General features: G+C 41.2%; 1 protein-coding gene across 9 annotated transcripts in view; it reads right to left on the reverse strand.

The window, feature by feature from the left end:
* The window catches only part of LOC106570114 (ubiquitin-associated protein 2-like), a 56,914-nt gene that overhangs the window by 15,834 nt on the left and 21,569 nt on the right, over positions 1 to 19,511 (reverse strand). For all 9 annotated transcript variants that reach the window (XM_014142131.2, XM_014142139.2, XM_014142134.2 and 6 more), the window contains 2 exons: positions 11,784 to 11,869; positions 8,460 to 8,637 (listed from right to left, as the gene is read on the reverse strand). In XM_014142131.2, the coding sequence (XP_013997606.1) occupies positions 8,460 to 8,637; positions 11,784 to 11,869 (264 nt within the window). The remainder of the gene's footprint in view (positions 1 to 8,459; positions 8,638 to 11,783; positions 11,870 to 19,511) is intronic.

Raw genomic sequence — 19,511 nt, forward strand, 5'->3', positions numbered from 1 at the left:
CTAAGGTAAAGAAATAAAGGAGATGAAGGGGAGCCCCGAAATGTGTGACGAAAAAGCAGTGACAATGGATAAAAAAACAAGCTAACAGAAAATCAATGCTATTGAAATGGATGTTAAAGAACATATTTCCGAGAGAAGCCTTACTTGGAATACAGACTGTCGGATATTATTCATCCTAATCAGACAGTTTTTTTTGCATGGACAATACATTGGAGATAATATAAGACGAGTATGGGAAACAATAGAACACTGAAAATTCTGGGAAACCAGGCCTGGTATTCATAGCTAACTTTGAAAAGTATGACGGGAACTTATATATAAATACCTGGAATACTTCAATTTTGGATAATCTCTGTTATACAATGGGTTAAAGTTATGGTAATTAATTGCTACTTCTCAGAAAGCATTAAAACAATGGTTTTCCACTATCAGCATGTCTATTATGGCCATCAAAATGTTAGCTTTTCAAATCAGAAAACAATAAAGGTCTAGAAATCTAGGGCTTAAAAACAAAGGTGTTATCATACGCTGATTGTTCATAGTGTCTTTTAAATCCACAATTTGGATCCCTCCACAGCCTCTATACATTTTCTAACCTCTGGATTACAACCAAATTATGATAAATGCAGTATATTACGTATTGATCACTAATAAAAATAACTTTTACATTACCATGTAGTTTACCAATAAAACGGTCCGACAGTGAAATGACAAACTCGCTATTCACATCCCGAAAGAAATGATCTCATAACAACATTATAGAAAGTTACTTTTGCTAAGATCTTGCTACTGTGGAAAGGAAAATAGCTGTCAATTAGTGGAAAACAATATCACTGATTAAACTTTAGTCATATCCCAGTTTACACATTTGCCTTGCCTACACCTATCAACTTATTTTTTTTAAGTTATATGAGCAAACAATGCAATTCTAAATAAAATGTTGTAAGACAGGCAAAATTAAAAACAGGCCTATTTATATAATGAATATGAATTCAGAGGGCAGAAATGATTAAAAAGCATTACACTCTCACTAAAGGCTTCGGTCATACAAAAGTTAGTTAAAACCAAACTGGTTCTCTAGCAGATTAGTAAGAATGTCTCACCCCATGTCCAAGAACGGCCTTTAACCTCTAGGGTAGGTGGGACGCAATCGTCCCACAATTTCAACAGCCAGTGAAAAATCAGAGCGCCAAATTCAAAACCACAAAATGTCATCATTCAAAGTTCTCAAACATATGACTATTTTACACCATTTTATAGATACACCTCTCCTGAATCGAACCACGTTGTCCGATTTCAAAAAGGCTTTACATCGAAAGCAAAACATTAGATTATGTTAGGAGAGTACATAGACACAAATAACCACACAGCCATTTCCAAGCAACTAGCATGCATCACAAATACCCAAAACACAGCTAAATGAAGCACTACCCTTTGATGATCTTCATCAGATGACACTCCTAGGACATCATGTTACACAATACATGCATTTTTTGTTCTCTCAAGTTCATATTTCTATCTAAAAACAACATTTTACATTGGCGCATGACTTTCAGAAAATATTTTGCCTCCAATACTGCCGGTGAATCAGCACTACAATTTACAAAAATACTCGTCATAAACGTTGATAAAATATTAAACTGTCATTCAAAGAATTATAGATGAACATCTTGATGCTAACGCTGTGAAAGATTTCAAAATAACTTTACTGGGAAAGCACACTTTGCAATAATCTGAGTACTGCGCTCAGAAAAATACACTAGGCAATACAGATACCCGCCATTTTGGAGTCATCTAAAATATTAAATAGCATTAGAAATATTCACTTACGTTTGATGATCTTCATCAGAAGGCACTTCCAGGAATCTCAGGTCCACAATAAATGTTGTTTTGTTCGATAAACTCCATAATTTATGTCCAAATAGCTCCTTGTTTGCGCGTTCAGTTCAGCTACGCCAAATGCAGGAAGTGCCCCGAAAATGTCAAGTAAAAAAAAAAAAAAAAAAAAATCTATTTACGTTCGTTCAAACATGTCAAACGTTGTAAAGCATCAATCTTTAGGGCCTTTAGAATGCGAAACTTCAGTAATATTCCAACCGGACAGTTCCAGTGTCTTGAAAAACGTTTTGGAACAGGTCCCTTCTCACGTGAATGCGTGCCAATGAACTGATGGGTCTACAACTTCCCAGCCTTCTTGTTCGGTCTCTGTTCATCATAGACACCTCAAACAACTTTCTAAAGACTGTTGACATCTAGTGGAGCCTTTGGAAGTGAATGAACTTGAAAGGACTACAAGCACCAGAATTCTCACTTCCTGGTTAGATTTTTCTTAGGTTTTTGCCTGCCATATGAGTTCTGTTATACTCATACTAATTGCAGCATTACCGAAAAGTGGAAGAGGCAAGTGGAAGTGGGAGAAAGTAAAGGAACTTGTCTGTTGAACCTGCATTCTTTTCTATGAGAATAGATGGGTTCAGAACATTTGTGAAACTGTTGAAAAATAAAATGGCAAATAGAATTAAAACTGGATGGCGTTCTGAGCTAGATGGGAGGGGTTGAGTGGAGCTGAAGGATGGGACTAAAAACAAACAATATAACTATTGTAAAATGTACTGTGTGCGTAAAATTTAGACTGGCTTCTACTTCCAGCTTACAAACTCAGCAAAAAGAAACGTCCCCTTTTCAGGACCCCATCTTTACAACGAAGATCTGTGAAGTTATTTGGATTTTTACGAATTATCTTTGAAAGGGTTTAAACACCGTTTTTGATGCTTGTTCAATGAACCATAAACAATTAATGAACATGCACCTGTGGAACGGTCGTTAAGACACTAACAGCTTACAGACGGTATGCAATTAAGGGCATAGTTATGAAAACGTAGGACACCAAAGAGGCCTTTCTACTGACTGAAAAATACCAAAAGAAAGATGCCCAGGGTCCCTTCTCATCTGCGTGAACGTGCCTTAGGCATGCTGCAAGGAGGCATGAGGACTGCAGATGTGGTCAGGGCAATAAATTGCAATGTCCGTACTGAGACAACTGACAGCGCTACAGGGAGACAGGACGGAAAGCTGATCGTCCTCGCAGAGGCAGACCACGTGTAACACCTGCACAGGATCCGCACATCACACCTGCGGGACAGGTACAGAATGGCAATAACTGCTTAAATTACACCAGGAATGCACAATCCCTCCATCAGTGCTCAGACTGTCCGCAATAGGCTGAGAGAGGCTGGACTGAGGGCTTGTAGGCCTGTTGTAAGGCAGGTCCTCACCAGACATCACCGGCAATAACATCGCCTATGGGTACAAACCCACCGTCGCTGGACCAGACAGGACTGGCAAAAAGTGCTCTTCACTGACAAGTCGCGGTTTTGTCTCACCAGGGGTGATGGTCGATTTGCGTTTATCGTCGAAGGAATGAGCGTTACACCGGGGCCTGTACTCTGGAGCGGGATCGATTTGGAGGTGGAGGGTCCGTCACGGTCTGGGGCTGTGTGTGTCAGCATCATCGGACTGAGCTTGTCATCATTGCAGGCAATCTCAACGCTGTGCGTTACAGGGAAGACATCCTCCTCCCTCACGTGTCAAGCTCATCCTGACATGACCCTCCAGCATGACAATTCCACCAGCCATACTGCTCGTTCTGTGCGTGATATCCTACAAGACAGGAATGTCAGCCTTCTGCCATGGCCATCGAAGAGCCCAGATCTCAATCCCATTGAGCACGTCTGGGACCTGTCGGATCGGAGGGTGAGGGCTAGGGCCATTCCCCCCAGAAATGTCCGGGAACTTGCAAGAAGAGTGGGGTAACATCTCACAGCAAGAACTGGCAAATCTGGGGCAGTCCGTGAGGAGGAGATGCACTGCAGTACATAATGCAGCTGGTGGCCACACCAGATACTGACTGTTACTTTTGATTTTGACCCCCCCTTTGTTCAGGGACACATTATTCCACTTCTGTTAGTCACATGTCTGTGGAACTTGTTCAGTTTGTCTCAGTTGTTGAATGTTGTTATATTCATACAAATATTAACACGTTAAGTTTGCTGAAAATAAAACGCAGTTGACTGAGAGGACGTTTCTTTTTTGATAGATAGAACTGGAAATGATGCAGACAATTACATTGATGGAAACCACAGTATATCTGCAATAGTAAAGTTGATCTACCGCCTAAAAAAATAAAACATTTAACCTCTATGGGCTAGGTGGGACGCTTGCGTCCCACCTACTCAACAGCCAGTGGAATCCTGTGGCGCGTTATTCAAATACCTTAGAAATGCTATTACTTCAATTTTTCAAACATATGACTATTTTACACCATTTTAAAGACAAGACTCTCGTTAATCTAACCACACTGTCCGATTTCAAAAAGGCTTTACAACGAAAGCAAAACATTAGATTATGTCAGCAGAGTACCCAGCCAGAAATAATCAGACACATTTTTCAAGCTAGCATATGTCACATAAACCCAAACCACAGCTAAATGCAGCACTAACCTTTGATGATCATCAGATGACAACCCTAGGACATTATGTTATACAATACATGCATGTTTTGTTCAATCAAGTTCATATTTATATCAAAAACCAGCTTTTTACATTAGCATGTGACCTAGCATGTAACTAGCATTCCCACCGAACACTGCCGGTGAATTTACTAAATTACTCACGATAAACGTTCACAAAAACATAACAATTATTTTAAGAATTATAGATACAGAACTCCTCTATGCACTCGATATGTCCGATTTTAAAATAGCTTTTCGGTGAAAGCACATTTTGCAATATTCTAAGTAGATAGCCTATGGGAGCCATCACAGGGCTAGCTATTTAGACACCCAGCAAGTTTAGCACTCACCAAAGTCAGATTTACTATAAGAAAAATGTTATTACCTTTGCTGTTCTTCGTCAGAATGCACTCCCAGGACTTCTACTTCAATAACAAACGTTGGTTTGGTCCCAAATAATCCATTGTTATATCCAAATAGCGGCGTTTTGTTCGTGCGTTCAAGACACTATCCGAAAGGGTAAATAAGGGTGACGAGCATGGCGCATTTCGTGACCAAATTTTTTTTGTAAATATTCCATTACCGTACTTCGAAGCATGTCAACCGCTGTTTAAAATCAATTTTTATGCCATTTTTCTCGTAAAAAAGCGATAATATTCCGACCGGGAATCTGCATTTAGGTAAAAAGAGGAAAGAAAATAAAGCACGGGGTCGACTCGTGCACACGCCTAAGCCCATAGTACTCTGATCGGCCACTTGCCAAACGCGATAATGTTTTTCAGCCAGAGGCTGCCTCGATATCATTCCGCTTTTTCCCGGGCTCTGAGAGCCTATGGAAGTGTCACGTTATTGCAAAGATCCTCAGTCTTCAATAAAAAGAGCCAAGATAAAACACACCTTGTCAGACAGGCCACTTCCTGCATGGAATCTTCTCAGGTTTTGGCCTGCCATATGAGTTCTGTTATACACAGACACCATTCAAACAGTTTTAGAAACTTTAGGGTGTTTTCTATCCAAAGCCAATAATTATATGCATATTCTAGTTACTGGGCAGGAGTAGTAACCAGATTAAATCGGGTACATTTTTTATCCGGCCGTGTCAATACTGCCCCCTAGCCCTAACAGGTTAACCTGTTAGGGCCTGTTAGGGTTAAACATAATCAAGTACCCAATAATTTATTTGTCTGTCGCACCAGTAATATTTACATTTGTTAACCTGTTAGGGCAAGGGGGCAGTATTTGCACAGCCTGATAAAAAAAACGTACCCGATTTAATCTGGTTACTACTCCTGCCCAGTAACTAGAATATGCATATAATTAGGAAACTGAAATCTGATGTGTGGATATCACTTCAAACATTTGCCATTGAAACACACAGGGCTTGCAATTCATTTAGCACTTCCTATGGCTTCCACTAGATGTCCCCATTCTTTACAAAGTGGTTTGAGCCTCCTACCAACAAAATTGACTGAAACAGAGGATGTCTACCTTGGTCACAGGGGATGGGCCATTACCATTGTGACGTCGGCGCCCATGGGTACTCTCCCTTTTCGAAACGTTTTGAGAGACAATGCAACCGTCCCAATGGAATATTATTGAAGCCCTGGTTGAAAAAGCCCCTAAAGATTTGTTATACAACGTTTGACATGTTTGAACGAACTTAAATATATTTTTTTTGCTCATTCCTGACGACAAGTCAGACGCACACGGTACATTTCTACTAGCCTTCGGAGCGCGCTAACACTATTGGGACATAAATTATTAACTTTTTTGAACAAAACTACATTTGTTATGGACCTGGGATTCCTAGAAGTGCCTTCTGATAAAGATAATCAAAGGTAAGGGATTATTTACAATAGTATTTTTGATGGTTGATCGTTCCAAGATGGCTCCAACATAGACTTCTTTTCTGGGCATACCACGTCGTTTATTGCAAAGTGTGATTTCCCAGTAAAGTTATTTTTAAATCTGGCAAAGAGATGGCATTCAAGACATGTTAATCTATAAGTCTTTGAATGACAATATTACATTTTAACAATGTTTTCGAATAGTAATTTTGTAAATTGTAGCGCTGATCATCGGAAGCATTTGAGGGAAAAGATTTTCTGAACGTCATGCGCCGATGTAAAATGCTGTTTTTATACATAAATATGAACTTTATCGAACAAAAAAATGCATGTGTTGTGTAACATGATGTCCTAGGACTGTCATCTGATGAAGGTTGTCAAAGGTTAGTGCTGCATTTAGCTGTGTTTTGGGTATTTGTGATGCATGCTAGTTGCTTTGAAAATGACTGATTATTTCTGGCTGGGTACTCTGCTGACATAATCTAATGTTTTGCTTTTGCTGTAAAGCCTTTTTGAAATCGGACAACGTGGTTCGATTCAGAAGAGGTGTATCTATAAAACGGTGTAAAATAGTCATATGTTTGAGAAATTGAAGTTATAGCATTTATGAGGTTTTGCATTTAGCTCGACGCGATTCCACTGGCTGTTGATTAGGGTGGGACGCAAGCGTCCCACTGGCCCAGACAGGTTAAACACTTCACATACCAGGCCAAGTAACACGATACCGAGTAGTACCGCCATAACACGTGGAAAATTTGAGTGGCCTAGCGTCCTGTTCGCCCTGTCCCCCAACGCGTGTTCCCGTTTTCTAAACGTTATGTGCTACACAAAACTTGTCACTGATATTCACACGTCTACTCAATGCAACACATAGAATTTAACTTCACACTGTATAATAGAATACATCATAGAATTGCCGCTTTACTCATATTTGTAAATGCCTACCTGTGATATGGCTGGAGGAATGAGGGGAAGGGATATACATGCATAATGATCTGCATGTCATTGTGGCAGTAAGGGGAAAATACTGCATGAAACCTTTACTCTTCAGTAAACAAACAGACTCCTCACACACGCACTGTTCCCAGCTTAAAACAAACAGGTACCAAACAGAATTTAAGGAGTACCAGAAGGGAAAAAAAGTTATAGTTTAGGCTTACATTAGGCCTATATGAATCCTACCTTTGAAGCACATCTAATTAGTGAAGCAGACTGTTTTCCTTTCTTCAGCCAATCAAATTTGCTTAGACCTACTGCCAAGTTCGCAGGTTGTTAGCTAGGCAGCATGACTGAACTTTCTTGATCAAACCAATAATTACCAAACACAGGACTATTTTAAAACAGCCCGCGACATGGTTTGTGAAGTTACGTGCGAAATCCCACAGGAAGAAAAAAAGATGGCGTTGATAATAAGGGTAATTTATTTTTACAGTTTGAGCTAGAGACAAGCCGTTTTCATTGCTGTAAAGCTACAAGCATGTCTGTCACACTGCTGTACTCTATTTGTCCTCCCTGGCACTCAGAGGCTGCGTGACAGCGTACTTGCAAAGCCTACTAAAACTAGCCTGTACTCTTGGTTATATCGGAGAAGAAATTACACAATGCATCAACTTTGCTCGCTCTGCACCCTGCTCTAATGTATCAAATACACAAATGTAACAGAAGACTCAGTGACTACATCTCCGCTCACCATCACAGCTAAATTAGATTTTAAAAACTGATTGAGGAATAGATGTGCAGGAAGAGCAGACAGAGAGAAGCAGGTGAGTGATGGCTGGAAGAGGATGCTGGCTGGCTGATTACAGCTCCCACACGAGATATGATATGATATGCGTATGTAAGTGAAGTGGATATTACTGGACCGGCGCATACAAGAGACAAGTGGCTGTTGCTTACATTTTTTAAACTGAATTTATAAACAAAACTGACTTTATTAACATTTTATAACATGTTATTTTGATTGGTAGGGCTGAAAAATTTGGTAGTATCATGAAACAATACTAAAGTATAAAATAAATGTTGGTATCATAACGTTTTGGTACAACACTTTAGTCACTAAAACTGTAGAATAGGGTGAAGGCAGTTGTGTCCTGTGGGCTCACCATGCTATGCTGGGTGTACGAGGTGCTGCTGGAAGTGGTTTGGGACAGCGGCTGCTTGGAGTTGCTGAACACAAGTGACTGGGGGAGGGAGGGGGGCTGGCTGGCCTCTATGGGGCCTGGGGCCTCTGCCTCAGAGGAGGACGGGGAAGTCTTCCCCAGCAGCACTGCCAGGTCAATCCTGCAGGGGACAGAGGTCAGAGTTAGTAATTAGCCTTGTCCGAGCCAGAACAGCCCACAGAGCAGGAGCCCATCTCCTGCTTCTGTAGCGTGAGGCAGCTTTAGGTACAAGTACAACCCCTAGACACGACACTAGCCAATCACAGGGTCTGAGAAACGGGTGTTGTTCTGACTCACGTTAGCAAATTGATTGTATATGTGATATTATGTTTCATCCACCCCAAAACGTACTACAGAGCTGAAAAATCATAGTCAACACCAGAAGTGCTTGAATTACAAATTTGAATGTTCTACACTCAGTAAAAGTGAAAAAAAACATTGGATATTTGACTAGACTACAGAGTTTGGTGATGTTTAAGACAAGTGTTTTACATGGACATGAGTTAGGATACACAATGCAAGGTTTTCAGTGAGTGGATGAGGAGTTGTGGTTGCATGTATATGGGTCTTCCTATAAACTAGGGTACCATTGAGGGTTTCTTACGCTGGACAACTTGTTACATTACATCACTGATAATAATCTGTCCCAAAAAATCTTAATGCAATCACATACATTTTAAGAAGGGAACGTCGCTATGTTCAATACAATTCACGAGTCGATTTAAAACGTGTTTAACGCTTTCTCATGGTTGGTGTCTTGACAGAGCTGTCCAAAATAGTGACAAAAAAAAACAACTTCTCTGTCCTTGCATTTATGGCAGTCTAAGTTGTAATATAAACTGAACAAAAATATAAACGCAACACGTAAAGTGTTGGTCCGATGTTTCATGAGGTGAAATAAAAGATCCCAGAAATGTCTATGTTTACAACCATGTTAGTGAGCATTTCTCCTTTGCCAAGATATTCCATCCACCTGACAGGTGTGGCATATCAACAAGCTTATTAAACAGCATAATCATGACACAGGTGCAACTTGTGCTGGGGACAATAAAAGGCCACTAAAATGTGCAGTTGTGTCACAACAATGCTACAGATGTCTAAACTATTGAGGGAGAATGCAATTGGCATGCTGACTGCAGGAATGTCCAGCAGAGCTGTTGCCAGAGAATTTAATGTTCATTTCTCTACCATAAACTGCCTCCATCGTTTTAGATTTAGCAGTACGTCCCACCGGCCTCAAACGCAGATCACATGTGGGCGCGCGGTTTGCTGATGTCAACGTTGTGAACCGAGTGGCCTATGGTGGCAGTGGGGTTATGGTATGGGCAGGCATAAGCTACGAACAACAAACAATTGCATTTTATCCATGGCAATTTGAATGCACAGAGATAACGTGACAAGATCCTGAGGCCCATTGCCATTGTCGTGCCATTCATCCGCCGCCATCACCTCATGTTACAGCATTATAATGCACGACCCTATGTCGCAAGAATCTGTAAGCAATTCCTGGAAGCTGAAAATATCCCAGTTCTTCCATGGCCTGCATACTCATACATATCACCCATTGAGCATGTTTGGGATGCTCCGGATCGACATGTACGACAGCGTGTTCCAGTTCCTGCCAATATCCAGAAACCTCGTATAGCCATTGAAAAGGAGTGGGACAACATTCCATAGGCCACAAATCAACAGCCTGATCAACTCTATACGAAGGAGATGTGGCGCACTGCATGAAGCAAATGGTGGTCCCACTAGATACTGACTGATACTTTTCTGATCTGTGACCAACAGATGCATCTCAGTGTTCCCAGTCATGTGAAATCCAGAGATTATGGCCTAACGCATTTATTTCAATCGACTTATTTCCTTATATGAACTAACTCAGTAAAATATTGTTTTTTTATATTTTTGTTCAGTATATATTAATAGGGAGTTAGAGGTCAAAATGAAACTGTTGTTCTGGTGTTTTACTTTTTATTCCACGTAGCCTAGTAGTTAGAGTGTTGGGCCAGCAACCGAAAGGTTTCAAGATCGAATCCCCGAGCTGACAAGGTAAAAATCTGTCATTCTGCCCCTGAACAAGGTAGTTAACCCACTGTTCCTAGGCCGTCATTGTAAATAAGAATGTTCTTATCTGACTTGCCTAGTTAAATACAAATAAAAAAATTAAAAAGAGAGAAGCTTCTCAGGAACTCCGAACACTTCATTTGATGAGAATAGGCCTTACCATGGCTGAGACCTTATTTTCAAGTGATCAGAAAAGGTAAATGTTAATCTCTAGTCAAAAATGGCACCAAATCACCGGTCTGAATTATTAATTTAAACACTTTTTGTCCAATAGCTGAAGATAGGGTTGTCATATTGTTTTAGGTCTGATGTAGAACAAATAAAAGTAAATAAAAGTAACATTTATTAAATGAAAATGCAATATTATGCAAATGTGGCAGTACAGAATACATCACTACACTAACTTAAGACCAAACATGAAAGGTGGTCATATTAACAAATACTTATGCTTTATGCAAAACTTAGTTTTTTACAATTTATGAAATTAAAACACAATTTATACTAATCAGGTACTTAATATGCTAATTTGTACATACAGAACCCCCCCCCAAAATTTAAAGTAAAGTGGTCATGTTAACATATACTCATGTTTTATTCAGAACTGAGAGGTTGTAACAATTGAATAAAGTAATACCAAATAATCAATTGCAATGTTCCATTAACTGCAATGGGAAATGTATAATTAGAACTACAATTAGAAATAAAACAAAGTATCACATTTTAACTAGTCAATTATGAAGAGGTGACCTAGTAACAATACCCTCACATCTGGCCTAGGCCTCTCTCTTCCACTCTGACACATGCACGCAAAAAAAGACTCACCAAATCTCTCATGGGCACACGCTCTGCCAGCCAGTCAAGTGGATCTCGACAGGCATAGTAATAGTTAAAAAAATAGGTTTGGAATACTGCAGTTTGCAATGCTGCCTATAACACTTAACGTGATGTTACCATCATCTCGCTCTCTAAAAAAGGATGCATTGTGCTAGGCCTGTTGTATAGGTGGAGTTATGGGCCAATTTGCATATATTCCTGCAAGAAAACATGTGGAACTGTATAAAACGCATTTTTATTCTGAACCTTTTAAAAATGTAGCCAATGTCATAAATTGACCAAATTGTTGATAGAAAGACACGTGTGATAGCATGACTGTAGAGTGAATGGCTGTGGGTGTGTGCATTACGCGTCAGGCCCACCCACCTCTGTCCTGCAGTGATGGTGACATTCTCCTGGGGGAGTGGCATGGAGACCACACTGGAGGCTGTGAAGATCTTGGTCTCTGACAGCTACAGATGAGAGAGAGAGAGAGGGAGAGAGAGCACGCAAGATGAGCGCTAGACAAACGGTTTATTTTTTTTCTGGGGTTCAGTGACTTGCATCGACTCAGATCATGCCCTTAATTGTTTCCCCTTCCCCCCCCCCCCTGTTTAACTCTGTTGCAGATAAACATGTGTCACACAAAAAAACTAAGGGTTAAAAACTGATGTAATCCTTGGTTAACCTCTTACATCTAGACGTTCCGCTAGCGGAACACCTGCTCCAATATCCAATGATAGGCGTGGCGCGAATGACAAATTCCTCAAAAATACAAAAACTTCAATTTTTCAAACATATTACTATTTCACAGCATTTTAAAGACAAGACTCTCCTTTATCTAACCACACTGTCCGATTTCAAAAAGGCTTTACAGCGAAAGCAAAACATTAGATTATGTCAGCAGAGTACCAAGCCAGAAATAATCAGACACCCATTTTTCAAGCTAGCATATAATGTCACAAAAACCCAGAAGACAGCTAAATGCAGCACTAACCTTTGATGATCTTCATCAGATGACAACCCTAGGACATTATGTTATACAATACATGCATGTTTTGTTCAATCAAGTTCATATTTATATCAAAAAACAGCTTTTTACATTAGCATGTGACGTTCAGAACTAGCATACCCCCCGCAAACTTCCGGAGGAATTTGCTAATAATTTACTAAATTACTCACGATAAACGTTCACAAAAAGCATAACAATTATTTTAAGAATTATAGAATTATAGAATCCACAGAACTCCTCTATGCACTCGATATGTCCGATTTTAAAATAGTTTTTTGGTGAAAGCACATTTTGCAATATTCTAAGTACATAGCCCAGGCATCACGGGCTAGCTATTTAGACACCCGGCAGGTTTAGCCTTCACCAAAATCAGATTTACTATTATAAAAGTTTGATTACCTTTTGTTGTCTTCGTCAGAATGCACTCCCAGGACTGCTACTTCAATAACAAATGTTGGTTTGGTCCAAAATAATCCATCGTTATATCCAAATTGCGGCGTTTTGTTCGTGCGTTCCAGACACTATCTGAAAGGGTAAATAAGGGTCGTGCGCATGGCGCAATTCGTGACAAAAAAAATCTAAATATTCCATTACCGTACTTCGAAGCATGTCAACCGCTGTTTAAAATCCATTTTTATCGTAAAAAAGCGATAATATTCCGACCGGGAATGTCCATTTAGCTAAACAGAGGAAAGTAAACAAAGCTTTCGGTCGACGCGGGCACGAGCCTGAGTCTCACAGTACTGTAACCAGCCACTACCCAAACGCGCTACTTTGTTTCAGCCAGAGCCTGCAAAGCCACGATTCAGCTTTTTACCGCCTTCTGAGACCCTATGGCAGCCGTAGGAAGTGTCACGGGACAGCTAAGATCCTCACTCTTCAATAAACAGAGACAAGAAGAACAACACCTTGTCAGACAGGCCACTTCCTGAATGAAACCTCAGATTTTGGCCTGCCATATGAGTTCTGTTATACTCACAGACACCATTCAAACAGTTTTAGAAACTTTAGGGTGTTTTCTATCCATATGTAATAAGTATATGCATATTCTAGTTACTGGGTAGGAGTGGTAACCAGATTAAATCGGGTACGTTTTTTATCCAGCCGTGAAAATACTGCCCCCTAGCCATAACAGGTTAATGCATGAATTGTGATAACATCCTTTTGTTAGTCGGACCTAGAATACCTCAAATGCCGACCATATTACCTCCCAAGAGAATTCACTTCGGTTATAGTCACAGCCATGTATATCCCCCCCCCATCAAGCCAATACCACGAAGGCCCTCAAAGAACTTCACTGAACTTTATGCAAACTGGAAACCACGTATCCTGAGGCCACATTCATTGTAGCTGGGGATTGAAACAAAGCAAAAAAGTAAAAAGGATGCAAAAATTCTAACACTGACTGTAGTACTCGTGCTGGAAAAACATTGGACCACTGCTACTCAACTTTTCAAAATGCCTACAAGTCCCTCCCTTCGGCAAATCTGGTCACGAGTCCATTTCGCTCCTCCCTTCCTATAGGCAGAAACTCAAACAGGAAATACCCGTGCTAAGGTCTATTCAACTCTGATCTGACCAATCGGAATCCATGCTTCAAGATTGTATTGATCACGCAGACTGGGATATGTTCTGTGTAGCCTCCGAGAATAACAGACTAATACACTGATACAGTAACTGAGTTCATCAGGAAGTATATAGGAGAAGTTGTACCAGTGTGACTTAAAACCTACCCAAACCAGAAAGCATGAACTAAATGGCAGCAAAACTGAATTATTGTGTAATTCTTCCCTCCGTATCGGGAATCAAACATGCAAAACATCAGTACAGAGACAAAGTGGAGTTGCAATTCAACAGCTCAGACACGAGACGTATGTGGCAGGGTCTACAGACAATCACAGACTACAAATGGAAATCCAGCCCGGTCGCGGACACTGACGTTTTGCTTCCGGACAAACTAAACACCTTTGATAACACAGTGCCAACGACGTGGTCCGCTACTACCAAGGACTGTGGGCACTCCTCCGTGGCTGACGTAAGTAAGACATTTAAGCGCGTAAACCCTCGCAAGGCTGCCGGCCCAGATGGCATCCCTAGCCACATCCTCAGAGCATGCGTAGACCAGCTGGCTGGAGTGTTTCATAATCAATCTCTCCCTATTCCAGTCTGCTGGTCCCACTTGCTTCAAGATGTCCACTATTGTTCCTGTACCCAAGAAGGCAAATGTAACCGAACTAAACGACTACCGCCCCGTAGCACTCACTTCGGTCATCATGAAGTGCTTTGAGAGGCTATTCAAGGATCATACCACCGCTACTGTACCCGACACCCTAGACCCACTTCAATTTGCTTACTGCCCCAAGAGCCACAGACAATGCAATCGCCATCGCACTGCCCGATCCAATCTGGACAAGAGGAATACCCATGTAAGAATGCTGTTCATTGACTATAGCTCAGCATTCAACACCATAGTACCCTCCAAGATCATCACTAGGCTCTGGGCCCTGGGTCTGAATTCGGCCCTGTGCAACTGGGACTTCCTGACAGGCCGCACCCAGGTGTTGAAGGCTGGAAACAAGCTTCAAGTTTCTCGGTGTACACATCACTGATATGAAAAGGTCAACCCACACAGACAATCTGGTGAAGGCGGCGCAACAGCGCCTCTTCAACACGAGGCTGAAGGAATTTGGCTCCTAAACTTTTACAGATGCAATTGAGAGCATCCTGTCAGGCTCTATCGCCACCTTGCACGGCAAATGCACCGCCCACAACTGCAGGATTCCACAGAGGGTGGTGCAATCTGAACCAATGTATCACCAGGGGCACATGCCTGGCCTCCAGGAAACCTACAGCACCCAATGTCACAAAAAGGGCAAAAACATCACAAAAAGGAACTCAACCACCCGAACCACAGCCTATTCACCCCGCTATCATTCAGGTGCATCAAAGCTGGGACCGAGAGCCTGAAAAACAGCAGGCTGTTAAACAACCATCACTAGCCAGCTTCCACCCGGTTATGTAATATACACAGACACTTGGGATCACTGGCCCCTTTAATAACGGATCACTAGTCACTTTAAATGTTGAAATACTGCTTTACTCGTCTCATATGTATATACACTGTATTCTATTCTACTGTATTTTAGTCAATGCCACGCCAATGTAAAATGTATATTTCTTAATTCCATTCTTTTAGATGGGGGGGGGGGGGTAAAAATCTAGTCAGTATCTGGTGTGGCCACCAGCTGTATTAAGTACTGCAGTGCATCTCCTCATTGACTGCACCAGATTTGCCAGTTCTTGCTGTGAGACGTTATCCAACTCTTCCACCAAGGCACCTGCAAGTTCCCGGATATTTCTGGGGGGGGGGGAATGCCCTCACCCTCCGATCCAACAGGTCCCAGACGTGCTCAATGCAATTGAGATCCGGGCTCTTCGCTGGCCATGGCAGAACACTGACATGCATGTCTTGCAGGAAATCACGCACAGAACGAGCAGTATGGCTGGTGGCATTGTCATGCTGGAGGATCACGTCAGGATGAGCATGCAGGAAGGGTACCACATGAGGGAGGAGGATGTCTTTCCTGTAACGCACAGCGTTGAGATTGCCTGCAATGACAAGCTCAGTCCGATGATGCTGTGACACCATGACGGACCCTCCACCTCGAGCCCGCTCCAGAGTACAGGCCTTGGAGTAACGCTCATTCCTTCAAAGATACACACGAATCCGACCATCACCCCTGGTGAGACAAAACCGCGTCTCGTCAGTGAAGAGCCCATTTTGCCTATCCTTTCTGGTCCAGCGACAGTGGGTTTGTAACCACAGGCATCGTTGTTGCCAGTGATGTCTGGTGAGGACCTGCCTTACAACAGGCCTACAAGCCCTCAGTCCAGCCTCTCTCAGCCTATTGCGGACAGTCTGAACACTGATGAGGGATTGTGCGTTTCTGGTGTAGCTCGGGCAGTTGTTGCCATCCAGTATCTGTCCGCAGGTGTGATGTTCAGATGTACAGATCCTGTGCAGGTGTGGTTACAAGTGGGCTGCCACTGCGAGGACGATCAGTTGTCTGTCCTGTCTCCCTGTAGCGCTGTCTTAGGCGTCTCACAGTACAGACATTGCAATTTATTGCCCTGGCCACATCTGCAGTCCTCATGCCTCCTTGCAGCATGACTAAGGCACATTCACACAGATGAGCGGGGACCCTGGGCATCTTTCTTTTGGTGTTTTTCAGAGTCAGTAGAAAGGCCTCTTTGGTGTCCTACGTTTTCATAACTATGACCTTAATTGCCTACCGTCTGTAAGCTGTTAGTGTCTTAATGACCATTCCACAGGTGCATATTTATTAATTGTTTATGGTTCATTGAACAAGCATGGGAAACTGTTTAAACCCTTTACAATGACGATCTGTGAAGTTATTTGGATTTTTACGAATGATCTTTGAAAGACAGGTTCCTAAAAAAAGGACGTTTATTTTTTGCCGAGTTTAGAAAGCCCTGGTTGGTTTAACATAATGGGGATAAGACTAAATACATTATGTTCTCTGGTTCTCACAAGAATGTTTCAGATGTACTACATATTTATTAATTGGATGGATCTTCCATTGATTGGGTACCCGCCTGCAAGTATCTGGGCATTTGGATTGATAGACTTAATGTTTTTAAAACATACAGATGAGCTAATTAAAAAGCTAAGATTTAAAAGTGGGCTTTTTTTTTTTAAATAGATCTGTCCTCTCCCTATATAGCAGGAAGCAAATTGTACAGTCAACTTTCCTGCCAGTTATTGATTATGGTGACACCATTTACCAGATTTCAGCAGCCACTACTCATAAACCTCTGGATGTGGTCTACCATAGCACTATTCGTTTTATCCCTAGTGACAGTTTTAATAAGCACCACTGCATCCTGTATCAAAAGGTTGGCTGGTCCTCATTAAAGTCCCGTAGATCAATTCATTACTCTTTTTGATTACGAAGCCATAATACACAAGCTTCCAAATGACTTAACTTTGTTGCTAACGTGTAAAATGAGCTACCAAACCCACTCACAGGACTGGTTAACTCAAGGTCCCCCTGGTCTCAACCAATTAACCTGTTGGGGCTAGGGGGCAGTATTTGCACGGCCGGATAAAAAACGTACCCGATTTAAACTGGTTACTACTCTTGCCCAGAAACTAGAATATGCATATAATTAGTAGATTTGGATAGAAAACACCCTAAAGTTTCTAAAACTGTTTGAATGGTGTCTGTGAGTATAACAGATCTCATAAGGCAGGCCAAAACCTGAGAAGATTCCATACAGGAAGTGCCCTGTCTGACAATTTGTTGTCCTTCTGTTGCATCGCTATCAAAAATACAGCATCTCTGCTGTAACGTGACACTTTCTAAGGCTCCCATTGGCTCTCTAAAGCCGCCAGAAAGTGGAATGGGGTGTCTGCTGTCTCTGGGCGAAGAACAGCAGGAGAACTTGTGAGTTGTCAGCCTGGGGACAGTGACACTGGAGATGCGTGTTCATGAGAAGTCTCCATTTTTTTCCCTTCAGACTTTGAATGAATACAACGTTGCCCGGTTGGAATATTATCGCCATTTTACAAAGAAATTGCATATTAATTTATTTTAAACAGCGTTTGACATGCTTCTAAGTACGGTAATGGAATATTTTGAATTCTTTTGTCACGAAATGCGCTCGCTCGTCACCCTTCGGATAGTGACCTGAACGCACGAACAAAACGGAGCTATTTGAATATAACTATGGATTATTTAGAACCAAAACAGCATTTGTTGTTTAAGTAGAAGTCCTGGGAGTGCATTCTGACGAAGAACAGCAAAGGTAATCAAAATTTTTCTAATAGTAATTCTGAGTTTAGGTTGTCCCAAACTTGGTGGGTGTCAAAATAGCTAGCCGTGATGTATCTACTCAGAATATTGCAAAATGTGCTTTTGCTGAAAAGCTATTTTAAAATCTGACACCGCGATTGCATAAAGGAGTTCTGTATCTATAATTCTTAAAATAATTATTTTGTCAACGTTTATCGTGAGTAATTTAGTAAATTCACCGGAAGTTTGCGGTGGGTATGCTAATTCTGAACATCACATGCTAATGTTCAAAGCTGTTTTTTTATATAAATATGAACTTGACTGAACAAAACATTCATGTATTGTATAACAATGTCCTGGGAGTGTCATCTGATGAAGATCAAAGGTTAGTGCTGCATTTAGCTGTGGTTTTGGTTTTTATGACATATATGCTTGCTTTGAAAATGGCTGTGAGATTATTTTTGGCAGGGTACTCTCCTGACATAATCTAATGTTTTGTTTTCGCTGTAAAGCCTTTTTGTAATCGGACAATGTGGTTAGATTAACCTCTTACATCTAGACGTTCCGCTAGCGGAACAACTGCTCCAATATCCAATGATGGGTGTGGCGCGAAATACAAACTCCTCTAAAATCCAAAAACTTCCATTTTTCAAACATATGACTATTTTACAGCATTTTAAAGACAAGACTCTCGTTAATCTAACCACACTTTTTTTTGGGCCTGTCAAATGAGTTCTGTTATACTCACAGACACTATTCAAACAGTTTTAGAAACTTTGGAGTGTTTTCTATCCAAAGCTAATAATTATATGCATATTCTAGTTTCTGGGCAGGAGTAATAATCAGATTAAATCGGGTACGTTTTTTTATCCGGCTGTGAAAATACTGCCCCCTAGCCATAACAGGTTAACGAGAGTCTTGTCTTTAAAATGGTGTAAAATACTCATATGTTTGAGAAATTTAAGTTATAGCATTTGAGGTATTTGTATTTCGCGCCACGCGATTCCACTGGCTGTTGACTAGGGTGGCTCGCCCAGGGAAGTTAAGGTAGATCCTCCTTTAGTTTTAGTGCCCCCCCACTGTTGGAATAACCTACAAAATTCCTTGCATCTTGATTCCTTGGTACCGCTAGGGCAGTTTAGGACTCTGCTATTTAATGAATTCATTGAGGATTGCAGTTTGAGTGTAGACCTGGGCAATATGGCCAAAATATGGTATTTCATTTTTTTTGACAGTTTGACATGTTTTTGATTAATAAAAGCTCTAAATTTACTTATTTCAATGGGT

The sequence above is a fragment of the Salmo salar genome, chromosome ssa14, assembly GCF_905237065.1.
Source record: "Salmo salar chromosome ssa14, Ssal_v3.1, whole genome shotgun sequence".
Lineage (NCBI taxonomy): Eukaryota > Metazoa > Chordata > Actinopteri > Salmoniformes > Salmonidae > Salmo > Salmo salar.